The sequence below is a fragment of the Leguminivora glycinivorella genome, chromosome 3 (genome assembly GCF_023078275.1).
Source record: "Leguminivora glycinivorella isolate SPB_JAAS2020 chromosome 3, LegGlyc_1.1, whole genome shotgun sequence".
NCBI classification, from domain to species: Eukaryota; Metazoa; Arthropoda; class Insecta; order Lepidoptera; family Tortricidae; genus Leguminivora; species Leguminivora glycinivorella.
In genome coordinates, this window is record NC_062973.1 from 18704607 (window position 1) to 18731869 (window position 27263).

The window sequence follows — 27263 nt, forward strand, 5'->3', positions numbered from 1 at the left end:
GATGAAAAGAACTGTATAAAATGTTTTGATACCTACTTCTTTTGCGACAACTTCAGATGGTTCAGTCCTGGTAAATTTTATACAAAATATCGGAATGTTTTAAGACTACAAAACAATTTTCATATCCCAAATCCCAATAATTACTTATGACATTTATGACACACTATCAAAGCTTTATGGGCAAAAAAATATATAAAAAACCGGCCAAGAGCGTGTCGGGCCACGCTCAGTGTAGGGTTCCGTAGTTTTCCGTATTTTTCTCAAAAACTACTGAACCTATCAAGTTCAAAACAATTTTCCTAGAAAGTCTTTATAAAGTTATACTTTTGTGATTTTTTTCATATTTTTTAAACATATGGTTCAAAAGTTAGAGGGGGGGGACGCACTTTTTTTTCCTTTAGGAGCGATTATTTCCGAAAATATGAATATTATCAAAAAACGATCTTAGAAAACCCTTATTCATTTTTAAATACCTATCCAACAATATATCACACGTTGGGGTTAAAATGAAAAAAAATATCAGCCCCCACTTTACATGTAGGGGGGGTACCCTAATAAAACATTTTTTTCCATTTTTTATTTTTGCACTTTATTGGCGTGATTGATATACATATTGGTACCAAATTTCAGCTTTCTAGTGCTAACGGTTACTGAGATTATCCGCGGACGGACGGACGGACGGACGGACGGACGGACGGACGGACAGACAGACATGGCGAAACTATAAGGGTTCCTAGTTGACTACGGAACCCTAAAAAGAGACCAAGCGTGTACTCTATAAAATCTCAAAAGCACTTGTATGGTAAACAACCTGTGCACATTCCCCTTGAAGTACCCAGTTGTCCAGAAAATTATGTAAATGGGACACCTTGGACAAACTTACGACTTGTCTTATAATAGGTGCTTGAACTGCAGTTCAAGGTTACGAACTTTAATGGACTAATAGATCCACTGAAGTTTACCAATATCTAATTACGTAGGGACTTAGAGACATCGTGTCAAATTCTCGTATTCTCATTTTATCACTCCGACTTAGAATTTACGATGTCTTAGCCTTAATTTAAATTTTACTCAGTATATTATTTTATGACTTAGCTTTTTCATTAATATCCATCGTTATTCTTTAGCACATTTGTCAGACAGATACCCTACATTTTCAATGAAATTCTCTAAAGTTACCTGAGACAAATAGGTACCAAGTTGTCTATTTCAGCAGACCCCGAGTTATTCTCGTGTACAAACTTAGCAGCAACTTTGCTTCACTGTTAACTGTATCCAAAAAGTTGTTTTCCGTCTGCATTGGTAAGTTGGTAAATTACCAGGCCTGTTCAAACAGGCTAAGCTGTAAATATTTACTGCGGGGCTGTTGCAAAACGAGTTTGTCTTGAGTTCCAGAGGCAAATTTGAACAGGTATTTAAGGATGCTGGAGTCAGTTTATAAGTAAAGTAATATCTGATATTTTGAATAAAAGAGTTATTTTGCTCTTTTGAGAGAAAACGTAGCATTTGATATAGGCCTCCAGACATAGATTTTTAAAAATGTTTAGTGTCGTAAACTATGATATCATTTTTATGCATATTTTATGTGAATGTACACGACATTGTTGTTTGATTGTACAGATTATTTAAAAACTTTCGGTTTCCTTTTGTACATCGTGCTGATCGTGCACTAATACATCGAACTCAGAAGTGTTATAAGTATAACAATGTTGTTTTAAGAAAACACATACGGTCACATTACCGTGTGCGTACCCGAATGCACAAACACTCACGAAACGCTCATGATAATATCTCTTTCGTAGCTATCTATCTCTATCGCTCTTGCGCGAGAGAGCCAGACTAAATTTCTGCGGCGGCCATTCGACTACGGGGTCTGTTTACTTCAAGTACCTGTTGAAATTAAGATGATAAATATTAAAAAAGAAAAACTCACCAGCCTTTAATTTTTCTAGTTCTTCCACAGGCACATCCTGAAACAAAACAGTTATGTATGTTACTTTATATCGTACATACTTTTATGTTCTCGTAACCCTGGTATCTCTTGCAACAGGTTAAAGGTTAACTTTTAATTTTTCACACAAATTAAATATTAGCTTCAATGTACTCCAATCCATCATCGTTGTAATTGACGTTTTCGACATGACAAAATTCGCAAAAGAAAAAACTTGAAAGGGTGGTAAAAACCGAAATACAAGTAATTTTTTAAAAGTCTCCGAAACAATGTTGATCAGGGGAAAAGTATATAAGCTGCAGTTTAATTTATTGCTTCTGTTACATGAAACTGTATACTTCGTCTTCTTATCGTGTCGAAAGTTTCCGACTGTGCGGAATACTGCGGAACTTGACTGTAAGACATTTATGCTACACCTATAAATACTACCTCTACAGAGACGCTTCTTTTTTTGAATGATTGATTACGAAGAAACTAAAATGAGTCACCGGTTAGTACGTAAATATCTACAAATAGGAAACTACCGTGAACCGTGAGACAGTGACATTAAGTTTTAAACATATAAACCGGGTCAAGACGATTTCCCGCCCTCACATGAAGCCAGGACAGAACAGCTGCTGCGTTCGTCGAAAGTTCAGGGTGGCTAGCCGAATGGCACAATCGCTCACGAAACGCTCACGAAACGAAGCGCTAGTAGATATTTATCTCTGTCGCGCTTGCGTATTGGCGCGACAGAGCCAGCGGCGTATCGCTTTCGTTTGGCGTCGGAGAAATGCCATTCGGCTACGGGGCCAGGAGCCCTTAAGCAATCTAGGCGTGTATAAGATACCTTGTTCCTGTGGGTAGCTTATCCCACAGGAACATAGGAGAGACGGGCCAAAACATTGCCACTATTGTCCCAGAGCTGTAAGAACCTCTTTTTGACACATGACAGCGTCCACAAAACGTAAACTCGCGCAACCTAATGAAATTTTAAATAAAATCCTGTAATAATATTAAAAAAAATCAAGTACTAAAAAACAATATCTCGCTTACTTTAAAAATAATCTTACACATGTTACATTTTTGCGGATCTTCGTTAGTGAGTATTTTACGATATTAATTTATCACGCAGGATTTACTTATTATGTCATTTATCATTCATTTTTAGGGTTCCGTAGTCAACTAGGAACCCTTATAGTTTCGCCATGTCTGTCTATCCGTCCGTCCGTCCGTCCGTCCGCGGATAATCTCAGTAACCGTAAACACTAGAAAGCTGAAATTTGGTACCAATATGTATATCAATCACGCCAACAAAGTACAAAAATAAAAATTGGAAAAAAATGTTTTATTAGGGTACCCCCCCTACATGTAAAGTGGGGGCTGATATTTTTTTTCATTTGAACCCCAACGTGTGATATATTGTTGGATAGGTATTTAAAAATCAATAAGGGTTTACTAAGATTGTTTTTTGATAATATTAATATTTTCGGAAATAATCGCTCCTAAAGGAAAAAAAAGTGCGTCCCCCCCCCTCCAACTTTTGAACCATATGTTTAAAAAATATGAAAAAAATTACAAAAGTAGAACTTTACAAAGACTTTCTAGGAAAATTGTTTTGAACTTGATAGGTTCAGTAGTTTTTGAGAAAAATACGGAAAACTACGGAACCCTACACTGAGCGTGGCCCGACACGCTCTTGGCCGGTTTTTATTTTTAGACTAGTGCTGTGGCAGAGTCTGTCATTTTGATTCAAATGACATTTCAGTAAGTTGATAGAAATCGTATATTTGTTTAAGCGCCTCCTTGTACATAGGGCCTAATCGATTCAACCAATTCGAAATTAATCGTTAGATTTGGCAAACGATACGTCTTAGCCACATCGCAACATACTTCAAATCAAATGTCAAAAATGTGAAAGAAAAATTTGTGGTTCAAAGAAAGGTACCGGGTGGCCATTGAAATTAGTCTATTAACACGTAGTTTCGACTAATTACACGTGAGTGACCTAGTTTATATGTTTAATATGTCCGTATATTATTCTCAAATTAAGTAAAAAAATAATTTATCTTAAATTATACGAAAAATTATATCGCTCCGCTCCGGGCAGGTTCTGAACTTATTTGCGTTACATTTTTCCTTTAATTATAAAGTTTGTAAGGTTACGTGCAGCTGTCTTTGTTTAATAAGTAAATAGGTAGGTACAGTAAGCAAGCTGCACTTAGTATAATTATTTAACTCTGACGTTGACTGTACACAATGAAACTTTCAGCATGATTTCTTTACAATTAATCAAAAATAAATCTTGTACAATACTTATGGGAAACCAAACAAATCCCAATAAAGTTGCGGGCAAGAATTATAGCGGCTCACAAAGTTCGCCTTGTATATTTTTAGGCGCAGAGGATTTCAAGGCTTCTTTACATTTAGTACTTAATGTTTTAGAAGTTCGTCATGAAATACAAAAACAGTACCTACATAGATACTCGTAGAAAGCTATTGTTCGCGCTAAACGGAACGTATAAAGCCGACTCCCGAACGAGTAGAGCGACGTCACTGACCAAGTGTCAAAATTACTCCACATCATCGTACAAGTGTCAATACCTACTTGTCTCTACGAGAGCGAATAACGGAACTTTGCGTGTCATACAAATTTTGTACTTTTTTATATAGATTTAATTAAATAGTTGCAAGTTTAAACCACGACTTCTTTTTGTTTGTCTCATCTTGGACAAATTTGGCGACCGTTTACACGACGAGAACTACGAATAATCACTGCTTCGGACAAAGGAGAGCAGGAGGTCAAAGGGCGCTCACCACTAAAATACCAAATCGGTCTACAAAGGCGCAGTCTACCACCCTGCTCACCCTGGATATACGAGGAACGATCGAGCTACGAGCTATTTATCCACTTTTTTCAACTTCGGAGGACTACAAGGACTATTTGAAAGGACAACTTGGACTCACCGGGACCAGCCGGCCAGCAACGAGCTACCAGCACCGCAGCATTGGTTCACCTAGATAAAAAGTGAGCCCGTTCCATTTCTTTCCTTCCTTCTTACTATCGCTTCGATCTGACTAGAATCGAGAACCTACTTCTTTGTACTTGCTTTGGGCTATCAAATTTACTTTCAATCAATTAGCCACTTCATTTATATTTGCTAGCACTTTAGCTATCCATTTTAATCACTTTCACTTATACAAATTCACTATTTAACTAATATTTCTAGTATTAAACACGCAAAGTCAACTTTTACCGTTATACAACATAATAAACACTGCGCGCCTACATTGCTAATAAATACGCGTACAAACAATAATTAAGATCTCATTTGCTATAAACGATTGCACTATTATACTTTACACTATTGCACTTTATTATTTAATTTTGTTGCTTTTCGTTATACCTATATCTAATTTAAAGGTTAATTTCACGTAGTCACTCACTAAGCCTGCCTTTCGCACAAACTAAAGTACATAACGCTTCCTATATACTTATATATTTTCAACAATCTATTCCAGCATTTCCCTATTCCCGAGCGCTCGCGCAGCGTGCATCTGTCGTCGCCGGCCGCCTGCTACTAAGGGCCAGTTTCGCCTACCACAGCCAACTGCAGCATCAGCAGAACGAGGACCGAGCGTATGCCTATTACTTATAAGAAGTAAACAACTTTTTTGCACGTACTAATTTGCTAATTTGTTACTATGGGCGAGTTAAGGGAATTATTGGTAAAACGTAGTTCGATTAAAGGACGTTTAACTAAATTTAAGAACTACCTATCTACACTGCCACTAGACAGTACTATTTCGTCAGTGGAAATTGGCAAATTAACTTGCAAATTAAGTAATTTTGAAGCGTTATTTAAGGACTTTGAGGCTTTGCAAGATGATATCGAAGTATTAAATGAAGCCACATTAAACACAGAGTTAACCGAACGGGATTTAATAGAACAAGATTTCTACCATTGTATTGCCACGGCCCGCGATATTTTAGACAATTTTAAGCGAAATAACCCCGACCGCGAAAGTGAATATGACTCGACTACGACCAATCTTCATAATACTGACCGGGATCTTATGGGTTTTCGTCTCCCCGTTATTAAAATTCCCACTTTTGACGGGACTTATTATCGCTGGCTGGAATTCCGGGAAAGTTTTCACTCTTTGATACATAACAACGATAAAATTAAAAACATACATAAATTCTATTATTTAAATTCCTATTTAGAGGGAGAGGCAGCTCGAGTGATTTGTAATTTAGAAGTCTCTGATCAAAATTATCCCGAGGCGTGGAAATTGTTACGCGAACGATATGACAACAAACGCCAATTAGTCAACAACCATTTAAAATCATTATTTAATTTGGAACCTATCACGCGCGAGTCTGATAAGAGTCTTAGGTATATTGTTGACCACGTTTGCAAGAACCTGCGTGCTCTCAAGACATTAGGTCAGCCCGTAGACCAGTGGGACACCTTGATCATTTTTATGATGACGTCAAAATTGGATAGTACCACTAGTGTAAAATGGGAAGAGCACAAAAATTCTCTCGCGGACATGCCTACGCTGGATAACTTCCATTCTTTCCTAAAAGGTCGTGCAGATGTCCTTGAAACCGTTCAGCGGAATAAACAGGACAAGTCATTTAAGCGTCAATCGGACGCGCCTGTTTTACCGCAGCGGCCTAAACCTAGTCTGCCTAGCGTTAAAACCTTCATGGCTCAAACCAGTGAACCCTCAGGTTCCAAGCCACTTCAATGCGTGAGTTGTGGCGGCGAACATCGTATTTTTGACAGTGCGTCTTTCAAGGCCAAATCGTCTGAGGACAGACTCGCTCAGGCAAATACTCTAAAATTATGTCACAACTGTCTTAGACTAGGGCATGATGTTCGACGCTGCAGGTTGCCAGGCAGCTGTCGTTCATGTAAGCAGCGTCACAACACACTTTTGCATCAAGAAACTGGGCCTAGTGAAGATGCTATTCAAGTCAACCTTTCAAAGTTGAATCTGCCAACCCCGTCTAAGGGTCTACTTGCAACAGCTTTGGTGAACTTGGTAAATCCGACAACAAAGAAGGTAGTTACCGCGCGTTGCTTTCTTGACAACGGCTGTGAGTCGTCGTTCATCACTCAAGACATCAAACAACGGTTAGGCTTGACGTCTATTACACCTAACAATCTTACTCAGAACCTAGAGGGTGTATGTGACATTGAAGTTCGTATCAAGGTCGATCGTTGTATTCTAGAAATTCAGTCTCTTCGAAGTTCCTTCAGTGCCATCTTGACGTGCACAGTCTTGCCACAGATAACGAAACCTATACCAAAGGTCAGCTATGACGTCAGCCATCTCAACCTAGCTCCCTTCGAACTTGCAGATCCTAACTTTAACCAATCGTCCCCAATCGACATTCTCGTAGGTTCTGACCTCTTTTGGGACATATTAGGATCTCAACAACAATCTTTAGGTGATGGCAATCCTAAATTACGGAGCTCTAAATTAGGATGGATAGTAGTAGGACCCAACCAACAATTCATTCAATCTAATTCCACGATTCGTTGCAACCTTGCTCGCACAAGCGACCTTCATGACGAACTCGCTAAATTTTGGGAATTAGAGAGCCTACCTCATAAAAAACAAGCTTTTACCGAGCAAGAGCGTTTGTGCGAACAAAGTTTCATCGCTACTACCGAACGTTCAGATGACGGGCGCTTTATTGTCAAACTTCCCCTAAAGGACGAGCCCGACTGCTTGGGTGACTCATACACAGCAGCCAAGAAGCGATTTCTTCATCTAGAACGTCGTTTTAGGAAGCAGCCAGAAGTCAAGGAACGTTATTCCAAGTTCATTCACGAATATGAGGAACTTGGCCATCTTTCTCCTTCGACCATTCCGAGGCCTCCCAATGCGTTCTTTTTGCCCCACCATCCTGTCATCAAGGAGAAAAGTGAGTCTACTAAATTGCGGGTTGTCTTTGACGCGTCTGCGCGCACTTCCTCTGGACTCTCTGTAAATGACCTGCAGATGGTGGGAGCTACGATTCAAGACTCACTCTTCAACATTCTAATTCGATTTCGGCAATATCGCTATGTTCTTTCCGGAGACATTGAGAAAATGTACCGCCAAGTCTTGGTTCACGAGTCTCAACGCGATTTGCAGCTCATACTATGGCGTGATGATGAGTCTCAGCCTTTGCGGACTCTAAGACTTAATACAGTCACGTATGGGTTCGCTAGCGCTAGCTTCCTCAGCACTCGTTGCATCTGGCAGATTGGTGAAGAGTGTCAAGATCCTCTAGCCAAAACGATTATCCAGAAAGACTTCTACGTCGATGATCTTTTGACTGGACATGATGATGAAGAGCAACTTCGCTTTATTCAGAAGTCTGTCTCTCAAAGCTTAGCCGCAGGATGCTTTCCTTTAAGAAAGTATAGGTCTAATCTACCTTCTATACTCGCTGCGGAAGTCAACAATACCGAGGGCAATCTGATGCTCAGTTCTTCCACTGACACCCTTGGTCTTAACTGGGATCCATCAGTGGACATCCTACGTTTCTCCATTGAAATGAACCCAGTCGAAACTCTAACCAAGCGGAGTATACTTTCATCAACGTTTAAAATATTTGACCCGCTTGGTCTAGTCTCTCCTTGCACAATCATACCCAAACTTATCATTCAAAGTTTGTGGTCCTTGGGGCTAAATTGGGATGATCCTGCTCCTCAAGACATACAAACTACTTGGCAGAAGTTTGCTGACAATATCAAGAGCATCTCCGAGCTGTCGATCCCTAGGCGAGTATTGATTGACAACTATGTAACGGTAGAAATGCACGTCTTCTGCGACGCCTCTCAAAAGGCGTATGGATCAGCTGTTTACCTGCGATCTCTAGACGCTGAAGGTCGAGTCTTAGTGCGTCTTTTATGCGCTAAGAGCCGAGTTGCTCCAATAAAACCAGTGAGTATCCCGCGTCTAGAATTATGCGGCGCCCTTCTTGCAGCTCAATTGAGTGTCTCAGTGACTGGTGCCCTCCGTTGTCAAATATCGCGTCATGTCTATTGGACTGACTCTAGCGTCGTGTTATCGTGGCTAAACACAAGCTCAAACAAATTAAAAACATTTGTGGCTAACAGGGTTAGCGAGATAGGAGAACTAACTGATGTGACTGCTTGGCGCCACGTTCCTACTTTGGAAAACCCAGCAGATCTGCTATCTCGCGGCGTTGAACCAAACCGCATTGCCAGCTGCTCCGCTTGGTGGCAAGGACCTACTTTCTTGCAAGGCTCCGAAGAATCCTGGCCTTCGCTGAACTCCACCCCCAAGCAGGATCCGCAAGAGCTGCCAGAATTGAAGGTGAATACCGTCACAATCACGGAACCTTTCATTCCCTTCTCCAACTTTTCGAAACTGCGTCGATTGCAGAGAGCCTTAGCGTTCGTCTACAGGTTTATTAACAATTGCCGAGACCCTAACAACAAACTATCCGGTCCGCTCCAAGTTAGTGAACTAAACAAATCATTTGACGCTCTAGTCAAGTTCTCTCAAAATGAGTCTTTTGGTAATGACATAAAGCTATTAGAGAATAAACAAACCCTTAATCGAAAATCAAATATTCTCTCACTCGATCCCTTCCTTGATACTCAAGGTATCCTTAGAGTTGGTGGCCGCTTGGCAGGTGCTTCGGTGTACACCTTCGATAAAAAGCACCCTATAATTTTGCACGCGAACCACCACTTTACTAAGCTGCTCTTTCAACAAGAGCATCAGCTATTATTTCACGCTCCGCCACAGTTATTGCTAGGTGCCATAAAGGATCGCATATGGCCTATAGGCGGAAGAAACTTAGCTAGGCGTACTTATCACATTTGCTTCATTTGTAGGCGTTTTAGAGGTAAGACTCTTACCAATAAAATGGGCAATCTACCCGCTGAGAGAGTTACTCCCGACTACCCATTTTACACAACTGGCACTGACTTTGCTGGTCCATTCTTAATTACCGATCGTAAAGGCCGAGGATGCAGGATAACCAAAGCATATCTTTGTATTTTCATCTGCTTCCGTTATAAGTGCATCCATCTTGAAGCAGTGAGTCAACTTTCAAAAGACGCGTTCACTCTATGCCTCCAAAGGTTTATTTCCCGTCGCGGCAAACCTAAACAAATCTTCTGCGACAATGGTAGAAATTTCGTTGCAACCGCTAGAGAAATCAACGAATTTCTAAAACTTAATACGGATGGTATTGTCGATTTTGCGGCCGATAAGGGCATTGAATTTCGCTTCTCTCCAGCATACGCTCCTAACTTCGGTGGGCTGTGGGAGGCCGGTGTTAAATCGGCTAAATTTCATTTGAACAGGGTTTTAGGCAACGCCCACCTAACGTTCGAAGAACTATCTTCCTTATTCAGTCAGATCGAAGCCATCCTTAACAGCCGTCCCCTTTGTCCTTTGAGCTCATCACCCCAAGATTTCGCTCCTCTCACCCCGGGACACTTTTTGATAGGTAGGCCACTCACCGCGTTACCTTCGCCGTGCCTACTAGACTCCAACACAAATCGCCTCGACAGATTCCAGCGTCTCGAACAGATACGGCAACATTTTTGGAAACGCTGGAGCTCTGAATACGTCCCTGAACTGCAGCAGCGCACGAAGTGGAAGCTCAGGTGTAGGGACCTCAAACCAGACGACCTTGTCCTGCTAAAGGAAGATCTTACGCCTCCACTCAACTGGCGTCTCGGCAGGATTGCACGAATCTTCCCAGGCACTGATGGCATCCCTCGAGTCGCCGATATTTCCACAGCTCGAGGCACCGTTCGTCGAGCCATCAACCGCATCTGCTTACTCTCGTCCCCAGATGACGCAGAGTCTTGAAAGCTTCAGGAGCTTTCAAGGGCGGGGAGTATGTTCGCGCTAAACGGAACGTATAAAGCCGACTCCCGAACGAGTAGAGCGACGTCACTGACCAAGTGTCAAAATTACTCCACATCATCGTACAAGTGTCAATACCTACTTGTCTCTACGAGAGCGAATAACGGAACTTTGCGTGTCATACAAATTTTGTACTTTTTTATATAGATTTAATTAAATAGTTGCAAGTTTAAACCACGACTTCTTTTTGTTTGTCTCATCTTGGACAGCTATTATCCATGGCTATTATCAGTCAAGTCACAATCATCTAAAGTGACATATACTCTATTGGCGCTTAAGTCCCTTATGAAAATTTCTACAAATTGTTTTTTTTTCTATAAAGTCAATCGACAGAAAAAGAAATCATACTCATAAAGTTTGATTACGAGATATCACGAGAATCTGTTGAAAATTGTGACATTTGTCCAAGCACGAAATGCACGGAACGGAACAAAACTTGACTTTGTAACTTTGTCTTGGTTAGTTAGGAGCTCAACATATTATCCAAAGTCCTCGGCCGTACCCCTGAAGGCGCGGCGGACAGGGAGGGGGGGGGGGGGAGTCTCGTCCGTTCATTTCCTGACCTACACGTAGAGGTACACTGATTCAAACTTTCACGATTTTTACACATATTTAAAATTGCAAACGGGACTTAATCGCGTATTTACTATGTTTTAAACACTAACCTCCGACGTTTCAAGGACGGCATTGTCCCCGTGGTCTCGGAGCAGACTGGCTGAAGTTGACATCAACATCTTCTAGCTGTACGAGTTTTTCGAACTACCCGCACCTGGTCCTGACTACCCACTTGAACAGTTTGTGCACTAGGGATGTCACCTTGTCGACACACAACACTCACGACATTCGGTTTTTCAACCCGCGATATTTGTTTCTTCTTGCATTTACTAATGACCGGGTTCCATGTGGATGAGATATTAAAACCTTCGTCTCGATTGAAATTTTTATACTTCTTAATTTAAATGGCTTCACGTATTTTTCAACTATAATACCCACGATCTGTAGAGAGAATTTTAGGGTTGTGAAGCCTTACCAGTCACCTGGCGTTTATAAGATTGATTGCAGTTGTGGTAGTTCCTACATTGGTGAGACGAAACGTACCATAGCGGAAAGGGTCAAGGAACATATCGCAGCTGTCAAAAATCGCCAGGTGAACAAGTCTGCCGTTGCTGAGCACTTGCTACAGTCAGGGCCTAACCATTGGATTGAGCTTCACAACCCTAAAATTCTCTCTACAGATCGTGGGTATTATAGTAGAAAAATACGTGAAGCCATTGAAATTAAGTGACGATGATCGAGTGACGTCACGGACGGTAACACACACTGTTACGCTCGCGCTTTTTTGTTATCACAATAATAGTAATCTCACGATTTACCTTCATCTGCGCTGATCAATGTGTGCACTGGTGCCTCATTAGCCTGTGTTAGTGTGTGCGTTCTGCCGCGCACTGGGATAGTGCGTTTATAGTGCTTTTTATAGCTGTGTATCAAAGTGACATTTTACGTGTGGCGGGTAGATGTGAAATAACTTTATAAAATTTAAGACTCTGGTGCTACGGCTAGCGCCATATAGTAACTCATATTGGAACTGTTGTGGTTGACTTACGATAAAGCCCCCTATTCACGTAGTGAGCGAAATGGTTGTCTGCGCTGCGGCATGCGGCAAGCCCATGGGCACGACGGGTGTCGCCAAATGCAGCTGTGGGCTGACTTTCCACAAAGTCTGTGTGAACATGGGCCCAAATGCCCGCGTTCCTGTTACTTGGGCTTGCCCGACGTGCAAGTCGGCCAGCTGTCGGCGCGACAACTCCGACAATACGCCTGTGAAGCAGAGTGTTGCCGACGAGGATGATGCGCCAGCTGACCAACAGCTGGATGTTGCGGAGCAGCTGTCCTTGCTTCGTATTGAGTTTGGGGCTGTGCGGAGCGAACTTGCGGGTTTGCGTGTCGAAGTGGCCAGCCTACACAGCACCTTGGGTGGCATCAATAGCCGCCTAGATACTCTGGAGGACAGGGTCAGGTGCCTGGAGGAGCGGCCTGAGGGTTCCGCCGGCAGCGAGTCGGATGGCCAGTCGTCGGCAGGAGTAGCGGTGGAGCTTCAGCAGACGGTTGCGCGCCTGGAGCTGGAACTGAACGACCGCGATCAGGACGCGCTGCTCTCTGACCTCGATATTGGTCATATTCCGGAGGCAAAAGGGGAAAATGCTGTTCACACAGTTATCCTCGTCGCGGCCAAGTTAGGTGTCACATTGGAGCAACGGGACGTGGTGTTCGCCGAACGGGTTGGGGCAGTGAACAGGGGCGAGGAAGGAGCAGACTCTGGGGCTGGGGGCCGGCCGCGTCGTGTCGTCGTTAGGTTGGCGCAGCGACAACTGCGAGATGAATTGCTGCAGGCCGCCCGGGTGCGGCGCAATTTCACCTTTTCCGACGACAATTTTCCAAGCCCTCCGCGTCGCATCTTCATCAATGAGCGGCTCACCCGGACGAACCGCCTGCTATTCCATAAGGTTCGTGAGTCATGTAGGCAGCACCAGTGGAGGTTCTCATGGACAAGACGAGGCCGAATCTTTATTCGACAGGCAGAGGGAAAGTCCGCTCTTTCCATACGCTCCGAAGCAGACTTACATCGTGTTTTTGGTACGAGCTCTGTCTGAAGACTGGGCGGTTGAATGTAATTTCATTAAATCTAGTGTTGTACTGTGGCAAGGCAATGTTTTTTTGATTCGGTTATTTTTTCTTATGTTGGTAAATATGTTTTCACTTAATGCTCACTGTAATTGTCATACCTATTTTTGTAATCTGTGGTTTTTGTTGTCTACGTTAGGCTGGAATGTTATCTGTCAATGTCAAACTACTGTCATCTGTCAGGAAGATTCTTATCAAAAGTATGGGTAAAAAGAAAAAACTAAGAATAGGTTTGTACAATGCAGGTTCTCTCGGCACAAATCATGATGACTTTATAGCGGCTGCAGATAGGCAGGATGTTGACGTGCTTGCAATAAATGAATCGTGGTTAAGGGCGGGCGAGGAGGGGCGGGCTCCGGCACTTCCAGGATACAGTTTTCGGCATATTCCCAGACCGCAGGGTGACCGGTCGCGCGGTGGAGGCGTAGGTTTTTATGTTAAGCGAAATCTCAATGCTCGGACCTGGCCGCATCCTGTTGACCCACTGCATAGGTTGGTTGAACAGATGTGGATTACATTCACTCTAAATGGTAAGAAGCTAGTGGTTGGTACAGCATATAGACCACCTTGGATGAGTCTACAATTATTTTTTGATGCCATAACTGACTCGATTAGTTCACTTCGCACCTATGATAATCTGATTATACTTGGTGACTTCAATGTAAATATGTTGAACAGTACAGATACAAAAACCGCTCAGTTTAATAACTTTTTAACCAGTACAGGATTATCACAGTTGGTTTCTCAGCCTACGCATTTTACTGACACTAGCCAAACACTGATAGATGTTGTCTGCTCGGACATGCAGGCCAATAACACTACTGTTGCCCATGTTGGTTCCTTGTATGGTCACTGTCTTGTTGTGTGCGACTTTAATGTTAAGCGAGAGATGTCAAAGCCCTACTATATTACCTATAGGTCCTTCAATAGTATTTGCGACAAAGACTTTGATGCGGACTTGCGGTGCATGGGGTGGGACGTGATATTGAGCCTTGACAATCTGAATGATATGGTGGATGCTTTTATCCAACGGGTTCTTAGTTTATTTAATGTGCATGCCCCTGTTAAGACATCCCTGGTCAAAACTCAATCCTATCCTTGGATCACTGACACCATCAAACTCATGATGAAATTGCGGGACAGTGCTGCGGCAGAATATCACAAAAATCAAAGTGATGGTAAAAAGGCCTATTACAAAGACCTCAAGTCTGTGGTAAGCAAGGCTTTGCATTATGAAAAGGTAGCTTATTTCAGTCAAAATATAAATAACAGGTTAAATGAACCTAGAGCTTTGTGGAAAAACTTGAAGTCTACTGTATTACCTAAGAAGAATAATGATTTACCTCCTTCATTCAATAATCCTGATATTTTAAATAGGTATTTTCTGGAGCTACCAGGGACCACAGGGGTCACAATTTCACAACTGACCTATTTTGAGTTCCATAGGTACCATGACTCTGTTTTCCACCTAGAGACCATTAACTCTAATCATATTATTAAAATAGTAAAGGGTATAAAATCAAATGCTGAGGGTTTTGATGGTATAAATTTAAAGATGCTCATTTCAACTTTCCCTTACACTGTTGATATTATAACTAACTTAATAAATACCTCAATTCTTACTTCCACTGTCCCAGATATCTGGAAGTTGGCTCTAGTAAACCCTTTACCTAAAGTACCAAACCCATCTGATCTTAAAGACCTCAGACCGATAAGCATTCTGCCCTGTCTATCTAAAATTATGGAAAAAGTGGTCTGCTCTCAGTTAACCAGCTACCTGGAAACTAATCATATTTTGCCAGATGTCCAATCAGGATTCCGGAAGGGACGTAGCACGACGACTGCATTGCTTGATGTCACAGACAATATTTTAGACGCCCAAGATAAAGGGATGTGCACTCTCTTAGTGCTCCTAGATTTCTCTAGGGCCTTTGATTGTTTAAATATAAATCTGCTTTTGTCTAAATTAGCATACTATGGGTTTGATCACAAGACAGTTATGTGGTTTGCTAGTTATCTGTGTAACCGCTCTCAAATTGTAAAGGTACGTCTCAATGATGGGTCTTTAGTTCAATCGGCAAAAGCTGAGTTGAATCGAGGAGTCCCGCAAGGCTCTGTTATTGGACCACTCTTATTTATATTGTATTCGGCTGATATTGTGTCTCGCATCATGCACTGCAAATACCATATTTATGCAGATGACATACAAGTATATATTTCCTGTAAGCCCTCAGATATCAACAGTACCATAGAGAAACTAAATCAGGATCTTGCCAGAATATCAGCATGGGCAACAGAAAACTGCTTGGTGCTTAACCCTAGCAAAACTAAATACCTTGTGTTTGGCAGCAAACATCAACTATCTAGTGTAAGTATTTCAGAGGATGTCATGCTGATGAATGTACCAGTTGACAGGGTGTATGAAGCGCGTAATCTGGGCCTCCTCATGGACAGTGGTTTACGATACGAGAAACATATTGCTGAGACTATTAGAAATTGCTTTTACAGACTCAAGGTGTTATACAAAATTCGACCATATTTATGTGAAAATCTGCGCATTCAATTGGTCGAGTCACTTATTCTATCAAAGTTCAATTACATGGATGTTGTTTTTGGGCCAAGGCTACTTGCGAAAACAAAAAGACTCATACAACGTGTTCAGAATGCATGTGCTCGCTTCTGCTTCAACATTCCTTTGAGAGCTCATGTAACCCCGTATCTGAATAGCCATACGATCCTTAAAATGCAACACCGTCGCAAACTACACTTGGCGTGTCTGCTTTTCGGTGTACTGAACTATAAAGCCCCTGCATATCTCTTCAATAAACTATCTTGCATAAAACTCCGTGAACGACGTGAGTGTAAGATTCAACTGTTAACGCCGCGTCATGCCACAGCCGCTTTCCGAGGCAGTTTCCGGTTTTCTGCATCGCGCTGCTGGAATGTGATCCCACCCCCATTGAGGAACCTGCAAAGTATTTACAGTTTCAAATTAAAGCTAAAACAGTATTTGCTCAATCACCAGCTTGACGAGGAATCCTGCGCACATGACACGAGTTGCCTATAGTCGATACTTTTTTCTACTTACCGTAATGTTTGTTCCTGCTTGGGAGTCATGTCAGCAAAGCTTGTCTTGCCGTCCATGATAATATAGACAATTTATTAATCTTGTATGGTGCTATTTTGTAATTAATATTTATTTCTTCACACATTGTAAATTTCGTTCTGTATCTGTCATTTGTCATTTAGTTTGTGTAGCGACCGTTGGCGCTAGTAACATGCGAACGCTTAATGTCAAACCACCCTGTGTCCGACCGGACTATTGCAGGTTCGATTGCCACATCTATTATTATTATTGTCAATGTTTTATTTATAACTTTTGTATGCTGTATGTTTCGTTATTTTTGTATTTTGTTCTTTATGCCTTGTGTTTCTTTAGTTTTGTCTGTTGCCTTCCGTGATTTTTCTCACTTAATGGTCTCACCGGAAGACCAGCGCTGGAAGTCGCCAGCAATATGCTGAGGTGAGGCCGTTTCGTGGCACTTTATTCTCCTATGTCATTCATAAATATTGTTTACTGTCTGTGTGTGTTTACGAATAAAACTTTTCTATTCTATTCTATTTAAGTGGGTAGTCAGGACCAGGTGCGGGTAGTTCGAAAAACTCGTACAGCTAGAAGATGTTGATGTCAACTTCAGCCAGTCTGCTCCGAGACCACGGGGACAATGCCGTCCTTGAAACGTCGGAGGTTAGTGTTTAAAACATAGTAAATACGCGATTAAGTCCCGTTTGCAATTTTAAATACGTAGAGGTACGTTGATGAGGTCCGGACATACGAAGAGCAAATTGAGTTGAACGGTAGACCTACGCTGTCGTCCCGGTCAATTAATGAGGAGCGTAATTCATGCTTACTAACGAATGGTGCTTCGCTGATTGTACTGTATAATTCCATGAATAAATTATCCTCGTTTTAGAACTCATGAATAAACCGCCGACGTTTATATTAATTTGGCCAAATTACTAATGACATGCAGCTTCAGTTTATCATATTGCAATACATTCAAGTTAAGTTGACATTGACACTTTTTAATATACATATTTAAAAAATCAGTTTTTACTAAATATACACCGTGTTTCACTTAACACTAAAAACCTGAAAACAGTTTGTTCAGAATCGAGAGTAGAATCGATTGAGCTATATCTTGATGGGGGTAATATTTTTATTTAAATTAGTATTATTAATTATTTTTTACGTGCCCATTCTATTGTACTCGTAATACAACATTGTGTATATCGCATTGCTAGAGGTTGTTTACCTTTTTTCAGTATTTAGGGGTATTAATACTGGCCGGTTACTTGGACGATTATTTTTTCCGCTACTAGTTTGACGTTGTTTGTCAGTTTAATCTTAATGTTTATCATAAGTCATAACAAATTGAACTCGTACCTAATTACAACCTTGTCATTTTGAATATTGAGTTTATTTGCTTACTGCGATTACCTGTCCAATTTGAAGTTTACTGTGACAAAGCTTTAAAGTGTTTTACAGTGACATCTTAGCTGTCTATTGGTAAACCTTATGTCGTTGCAGTAACGTACACAAATAAATAGTGTTATGGTTTATTATGGTAGTTAGCAATTATTTTATTGAGTGTAGAGCTAAAAGTCAAGTAGAGCTGTACAGAAAATTAAAAATTCAATTTAAAAAAAAGTAACGATCAGATAAAAAGATGAATACTCTAGATGAATTTAAAAAAATAAAAATCAGTTGGGGTGTCTGAGGTTTTGAGTGATACCGGAAACACCGTGTATACAGCGCGTAAACCTAATAAGGGCGATAAATGAAACCACGCATATAATTCAATATTTGTATCATTAATTAAGAGGTTTTTGAATTACTCTTAATTTTCACCCCATAATGAATTTTTGATAAAATTCCCAGCAGCAATGTACTGTAAACGTTGTTGCGATGACAATCAATGACAACTGTCAACGAGCGTTTAACGCGAGTGTGTTTGCATTACGTTGCGGGCCGAATTAATATGTATGGATAAAAAAAATATTTCAATTTTAAGTAAAAGTTATCTAATTCCATTTTTTATGTCCTATACTCACCACCGTTAAGAGGTTCGCCCGTATTAGGTTTACACCCTGTATATTTCAGTCATATCAAGATAAGTACACATTGATTTTGACAACTCTGCTGTGTTATTTTAATCGTCTGACTAATTAATCTTTATCTCATGTAGGTATATTAAAATATTATGATGTTTACTTAATCATACCTATCACAAATCTTTAAATAAATAAATATTGGGGACACCTTACACTGATCTACTTAGCCCCAAACTAAGCAAAGCTTGTACTATGGGTGCTAAGCGACGATATTTATTTATTTATTTATTTATTTATTTATTTATACAAGGAATTCCAACAGCTATGAATGATACAATATACATTTAGAATAGCAATACAGAGCCAATTATAGGAACTCACAAATTAGTAGAGCGGCGAGAGGGTCTCGGAAAAAGTTGATGTGACTGGAGAGTATACTGCTGACAAGTGATATAGTTGTGATCGGTAGACTTTACTGAGTACGAAATAATGACTTGTCGCATTCTCAGACTGTGGGGGGGTTAACTATGACGTCACAAAGATCGCGGTCTCGGGTTTAAATTTTTTGCCAATTTGTCTAGAACCCCTTATCCAATTTTGAAAAATGAGGTGTCGATTGAAAGCGTATAACATGCTGATTAAGATTTCTTATATGTGAAAAGTATAGTTTTGTTAGTTATTTTTTAATTAACAATAATGCAAAAAATACTTTTTTTTAACTCTCTTTTTTGATTTTTGTGACTCAAAAAGGCAATGAAAACGGCCACTTAGCTAAAAAATATAATATAAATCATTTAACTACATTATTAAGCTATCTGTTGCTTTTTAAATTTCTACGATCGGATAATAAATAAGCAAACTACAACCACATACCTGTAGGCGGGGAGTACCGCTTGACACGCGTTTCCATACATTCGGCGTCTACCAAATTACACCTCGCGCAAAATTCGTTTCAAGCAGATATACCTCTAATCTTATTCATCGTAACCTATCAATATTGGTATCATTTGAAATTACAATTAAAGTACTTTAAGAAACAATATCAATCATTTTCTTAAAATCAATAATCGCCAGTCTGCGGTGGTTACAAAGGAAAAAATTGGGTATGCAATTTGACTGGTTTCCTAGGTTTGATACCCTAGACGAGTTTAAAAGGGGAGGTAAAGGTGACATATGGGTTTTTCTCTGGCCTAAAAGCTATACAGAGGGTTAGGGGAGAAAAAACTAGGGTTTAAGTTTAGTTTTAAGTTATTTTTTCTTTTATTTGTTGATTTTATTGTGTTTAATTTTTTTGGAATTTTATCAAGGATACACGTTGGTTTCTTTTGCTGAAAATTCCCTTTTTTATGAGAAATGTTATGAATTTTATGGCATTTTCCGATAGAGACTAAAATTAACTTTCAAATAAGGCCACATAGTCATACTTTTACTTATATAATATTAAGGGTAATAGCCCCGGCGAAGTACCTAGTGCAAGCGGGACAGCAGTGTAGCAATCCATATACCTGACTTCACTGGTTCCTCAGTGCCACACATAGTCTTACGAGGCGGCCTGCGTGCCCTGGGTGGCTAGCCGAATGGCACAATCGCTCACGAAACGCTCACGAAACGAAGCGCTAGTAGATATCTATCTCTATCGCGCTTGCGTATTGGCGCGACAGAGCCAGCGGCGTATCGCTTTCGTTTGGCGTCGGAGAAATGCCATTCGGCTACGGGGCCTGCTCTCTAATATGTGGGTCAATACTGCTTCAACGCAAAACGATTGTGATGTGTGATTTTTTTGACACTGAGTGTATTTGCAGGAGCTGCATGTACTTAACAAGTGTACCTCAACAACTATTTCATATTTCTAACGCATTATTAATAATAAATATGCTCTTAATGTTATCTTGACTTCTGTTGAATAATTATGTTTTGAGAAAAGTGGCTAAAAGTGAGGATTATAATTACTAAAACACTATAGGTAACTTCATTTTAGTGATTTAATGTGTATAACGACCGAAGCCCAATCGTTTTGATTTTACGATTACTTTTTAATACCTACTGGGTCAAAAACCGCACCTCTAAGTCGTTTGAGTTCAAACGGAATTACTTGGTATTACCCTTAATATTATATAAGTATCAGTATGACTATGGGGCCTTCTTTGAAAGTTAATTTTAGTCTCTATCGGAAAATGCCATGACATTCATAACATTTCTCATAAAAAAGGGAATTTTCAGCAAAAGAAACCAACGTGTATCCTTGATAAAATTACAAAAAAATTAAACACAATAAAATCAACAAATAAAAGAAAAAATAACTTAAAACTAAACTTAAACCCTATTTTTTTCTCCCCTGACCCTCTGTATAGCTTTTAGGCCAGAGAACAACCCATATGTCACCTTTACCTCCCCTTTTAAACTCGTCTAGGGTATCAAACCTAGGAAACCAGTCAAATTGCATACCCACTTTTTTCCTTTGTAACCACCGCAGACTGGCGATTATTGATTTTAAGAAAATGATTGACATTGTTTCTTAAAGTACTTTAATTGTACTTTCAAATGATACCAATATTGATAGGTTACGATGAATAAGATTAGAGGTATATCTGCTTGAAACGAATTTTGCGCGAGGTGTAATTTGGTAGACGCCGAATCTATGGAAACTCGTGTCAAGCGGTACTCCCCGCCTACAGGTATGTGGTTGTAGTTTGCTTATTTATTATCCGATCGTAGAAATTTAAAAAGCAACAGATAGCTTAATAATGTAGTTAAATGATTTATATAACATATTTTTTAGCTAAGTGGCCGTTTTCATTGCCTTTTTGAGTCACAAAAATCAAAAAAGAGAGTAAAAAAAAAAAGTATTTTTGGCATTATTGTTAATTAAAAAATAACTAACAAAACTATACTTTTCACATATAATAAATCTTAATCAGCATATTATACGATTTCAATCGACATCTCATTTTTTAAAATTGGATAAGGGGTTCTAGACAAATTGGCAAAAAATTGAAACCCGGGACCGCGATCTTTGTGACGTCATAGTTAACCCCCCCACAGTCTGAGAATGCGACAAGTCATTATTTCGTACTTAGTAAAGTCTACCGATCACAACGATACCACTTGTCAGCAGTATACTCTCCAGTCACATCAACTTCAAAACTAGACGACTTTTTTCAATTCCGCCGCCTTACTAAATAGAGACTGGATGGATAGTTTTTACACAGTAATTTAAATTATGATACACAATACACATGCACATGTGATCGAGATACCTAGTACATTGGATATCCTAAGTGGTATTAAGTAACTCGAAGTAAGAAACAAGATGGTTATAATGAATGAATACCTATTTGATACCAAGGTATTAAGTATACATTATGTTGACATAATTGGGTAGAACATTATAAGTAAGACAATTATCAGTTGAATGAACAACGTGGACCACACACAAAGTATTACAAATTACAGATTAATACTCCAAGGCATCAACAACCTGGCACACCACTACCTGCAGCATGCTGTTTAGAAGCAACGATTGACTACATACTTAAATAGATAAATACATACATATATACATATAAAACATCCATGACTCAGGAACAAATATCTGTGCTCATCACACAAATAAATGCCCTTACCGGGATTTGAACCCAGGACCGCGGCTTAGCAGGCAGGGTCACTACCGACTGAGCCAGACCGGTCGTCAAAAAATCATACTAGTAATCTTTGTCAAGTTACCTCGGTATAGACATGTTACCGATGACTATGATGAACACGCACAGATCAAATACATAACATTCGCGTTTATTAAAATTATAATTATGTCTGTCATTATATTCACAACTAGCGACCCGCCCCGGCTTCGCACGGGTACTATACCTACATGTAAACCTTCCTCTGAAATCACTCTATCTATTAAAAAAAACCGCATCAAAATCCGCTGCGTAGTTTTAAAGATTTAAGCATCCATAGGGACATAGGGACAGAGAAAGCGACTTTGTTTTATACTATGTAGTGATGCCTGGGCATACATAATGATTCGACCGAAAATTTTCCTTAATAACAATATATTCCTCCGTGAATACAGGAAATATACCCACTTTATCTGTCGCTTAATTTATTCAGATTCCAATTAATCTTCTTTGTTCACCGTACCTACAGATATCAATATCAATTAGCATAAATTAAAACATGTATCGCGTCCATAATTATATTTTCATTTTAATTGTAAATAATTTTAATATATAATGTAGGTATCGAGTTAGCCAATTTACATAAAAAGTATCCAGTTAATTTCTCGTGGGACATTGGTCTGGGGAATTAAAATTATAATAAGCTTATGTAAAATTCTGGTTTGCTAAAACATTTGTTACTGGCCCCACTCTGTATGTTCTACCCAATTATGTCAACATAATGTATACTTAATACGGGGCCACAGGCCAGCGGCGTATCGCTTTCGTTTGGCGTCGGAGAAATGCCATTCGGCTACGGGGCCTGCAATGAAAGTTATTTGATTAAATTCGTTTAATAGTTAACATTTAGTCTAAAAAAACCATATAAAAGTATTAACAGCTTTGCAAATTTAGACTCTAGACTTAACAGAATTCACAATACATTACCTCTTAGAAAAAACTTTCAAGGGTGATAAAAATCAAACATTTGTTGAGAGTTGTACAATGAAGTAGGTAAGGAATTAACTCGAGTTTTTACCCAAACTCCGGGAAACTGACTGGTATGAAATAGGTGTGGCTACCATGCTTATTAAATCAGCAGTTCTCGAAAAGCTTGTACAAAAATTAAGGAAAAAGTTAAATTTGTTTTTATTATTCCTATTTTGTTACCAAGATTTGTTTGATGAATTGAGATTTTAGTAAGTTTTATTTCGTCATTAAGGTTTTCTAGTACCTATATTTTCTTAATTACAACAATTATCCTGTATATATCTTACGAAAGTCGACTTATATTACTAAATGTTGGTAACAAAATAGGATCAATTAAAATTTGCTGACGTGGTACAAAGTCGGGAACTGGTCAAATACGCTACTCCATAGCATAAATGTCACGGAAAATGACATCCCACCAAAAACATTCCGTAAAAAACTAGCCAAGTCTCGATGGAGCTGGCTATTGTTTGTCTCTAAAAAGTAATGAAATCTAGACAAATTCGTGCCAAGTCTAAGATTGCGATTTCTTTATTATTATAGTTAATGTTGTGTGACTTCACTTGGTCGTTGAAGGATTGGTGCAATGGTGTCATGGAGCACCTGGTTTTGTACCCTTGTGTACCCTTCAACGGCAAGTCACACAATATTTACTATAATAATAAACAAATCGCAGTAAGGAACCTTAGACTTGGCACGACTAGACTAGAGCCATGGTAGATGCTCAGTTTTTCACTGACACAAACGCGGGCGTGTGCGGAATTTACTTTCGATGCTTCTCACTAGTACTTGCGTATTAGTGTACGCTAACTGCTGGACGAATTCGCCAATTAAGAGTTGCGCAAAGAGCGATGGAGCGCGCGATGCTCGGTATTTCATTGCGAGACAGAATCAGAAATGAGGATATTCACCAACGCACGAAAGTTACCGACATGGCTAAGAGGATTGCGCAACTCAAGTGGGAATTGGCCGGTCATATTTGTCGCAGGGATGACTCATACAAGCATGGTACGCGAGTAACATTCAGTATACAAACGTTTATTGGGGAATTCCAGATGCGGCGTGCAGCGTGGAGAGGTGGTGGTGTTGCCAACAGTAAATAGTGATAACTACCAACTACAGATTTCGTAAATGTTACTTTTATAAGACCAGGCCCCGTATCTGTACCGTCAATCTGTGTAAGAATGTCCTATAATATTTATTTATTTATTTATTTATTTGCAAATATTAATCTGCTAGCTTTTAAATCATATAGGCGTATTCTTAAGACGTATTTATCTTATTACTTTCAGACCAACACTCATCAGAAAGCGACGCGAGCAGCCAATTTACCGTCTAGATAAAGGTGGCAGAATGAGAATATTCAATCTAAGCTCATAAGGTCTCTCACATCATACTCCATAGGTTATATAGACAATGTAGGTAGGATATCGTAAAAAATAGCATATGATAATAAATTTATTGTTTTTGATACCACGTCAGCAAATTTTAATTGATCCTATTTTGTTACCAACATTTAGTAATATAAGTCGACTTTCGTAAGATATATACAGGATAATTGTTGTAATTAAGAAGAAGAAGAAGAAGAATTAAGAAGAAGAAGAAGAACAAATTTAACTTTTTCCTTAATTTTTGTACAAGCTTTTCGAGAACTGCTGATTTAATAAGCATGGTAGCCACACCTATTTCATACCAGTCAGTTTCCCGGAGTTTGGGTAAAAACTCGAGTTAATTCCTTACCTACTTCATTGTACAACTCTCAACAAATGTTTGATTTTTATCACCCTTGAAAGTTTTTTCTAAGAGGTAATGTATTGTGAATTCTGTTAAGTCTAAAGTGTGACAGACAACGTCAATGACAACAATAATGGCGTACATTGAAGCTAATATTTATTTTGTATGAAAAATTAAAAATTTGAAGACTTCATAATTTTTAAAAGTCACTGAACAAATGTTGATCAGTATAAGGAGAATAGCCTACAGTTCAATTCTTCGCCTTTGTTACTGGCCCCACTCTGTATGTTCTACCCAATTATGTCAACATAATGTATACTTAATACGGGGCCACAGGCCAGCGGCGTATCGCTTTCGTTTGGCGTCGGAGAAATGCCATTCGGCTACGGGGCCTGCAATGAAAGTTATTTGATTAAATTCGTTTAATAGTTAACATTTAGTCTAAAAAAACCATATAAAAGTATTAACAGCTTTGCAAATTTTGAGATTTCGTACATTAGAAAAAAAACATACTCCAGAAAAAAAAACTGTTTTTTTTTTTCATGTTTTTTTTTTTCAAGCCAGAAAAAAAAACCGTTTTTTTGGAACCCTATGTACGCTTATATTGGGCGTGCGGCGTGCACGTCAAACAATTGCAGCTCATACAACTCATACAAGTGTCATAAGTCAAGTTAATGCGCACGGTCGCCCGCCCCGCTGCACGCCACGCCGAACGGTCCGCTCCGAGTGTTCACTCAGGCCTGCGAGCGAGATATAATAGCCCAGCCACGACATTGGTCTAAGCGCGGCAGCGGCGAGCGGCAGCCATACGTGCGAATGAAAAGTCCCATCGCTGTGTCTCGCTTCAATGTATGGCCGCCGCTCGCCGCTGTCGCGCTTAGACCAATGTCGTGGCTGAGCCGTAATAAATAATAAATATTGGGGGATAGGTACCTTACACAAATCAACCTAGCCCCAAACTAAGCAAAGCTTGTATTATGGGTGCTAGGCGACGATATACATACTTATACAGAGTGGGGCCTGTAACCAAGGTGAAGAATTGAACTGTAGGCTATTCTCCTTATACTGATCAACATTTGTTCGGCGACTTTTAAAAATAACTTTTATTTTGATTTTTATTACCCTTGAAAGTTTTTTCTAAGAGGTAATGTATTGCGAATTCTGTTAAGTCTAAAGTGTGACAGACAACGTCAATGACAACAATAATGGCGTACATTGAAGCTAATATTTATTTTGTATGAAAAATTAAAAATTTAAAGACTTCATAATTTTTAAAAGTCACTGAACAAATGTTGATCAGTATAAGGAGAATAGCCTACAGTTCAATTCTTCACCTTGGTTACAGGCCCCACTCTGTATACATAGAAAACATCCATGACTCAGGAACAAATATCTGTATTCGTCACACAAATAAATGCACTTACCGGGATTCGAACCTGGGACCGCGGCTTAGCAGGCAGGGTCACTACCAACTGCGCCAGACCGGTCGTCATGTGTATGGAAAGTAAGTTTAAGTAGAAATAAATATGTCAGACACTAAAATTCATATCTAATTTCAATTCCTGAATATGCCTTCACTGTTTAAGTTCTTTGTATTCAGATGGTGGATCAGAAGCGCTAAATATGCAAATTCTATTACTTTGACGTTGGCTTGCGCGATTATTTAAAATGTTTTTACTCTCTAATAAATGTTTATTTAGTCACTGTAAAGTGCTTGGATAATAGTTGAACAGCTGCCTCTGCCATGCAAGTGCTTGATTATAAATTCAATTTGAAAGCGTTGAATGAAAATTTCTAAGGCAAAAAAAATATGCAGTTCATTTTATGAAATAAAAGTATAATTCAACATAATTTGCTTATTTGTTAAACAATCAACGTTCTTACGGAAGAAGATTACTTTTTAAGGGAGTTTTGAAGTTAAATAACTGTTAGGGTCCTACTGGGACTTATAAATAATAACGCGGACTCGCCCGCCGCCCGCGCGTCTCCTCCCGTGCGTATGTCGAGTACTCAACATAACGGTTAACATATGTTCAACACAACCACTATAATAAAAAGTTGGACGTAAGTCGTAAACTCACAGAGTTTGGCAGTTTCTGAAACTTATATTGAAGCTATATTAGACAGGAATGTTGGCAACAGGTCGTATATTATTATTACCGTCGAGCGAGGGCGAACCATGACCTTCATCAAACCAGGGTATCGTGACCGCGATTATGACAGGATACATATACTGT

At 39.6% G+C, this 27263-nt stretch overlaps 1 protein-coding gene across 1 annotated transcript in view; it reads right to left on the bottom strand.

The window, feature by feature from the left end:
* LOC125224620 overlaps nt 1-27263 on the bottom strand; it is a 186310-nt gene that overhangs the window by 53302 nt on the left and 105745 nt on the right. The window contains exon 5 of the mRNA XM_048128042.1: nt 1934-1970. Within this exon, the coding sequence (XP_047983999.1) occupies nt 1934-1970 (37 nt within the window). The remainder of the gene's footprint in view (nt 1-1933; nt 1971-27263) is intronic.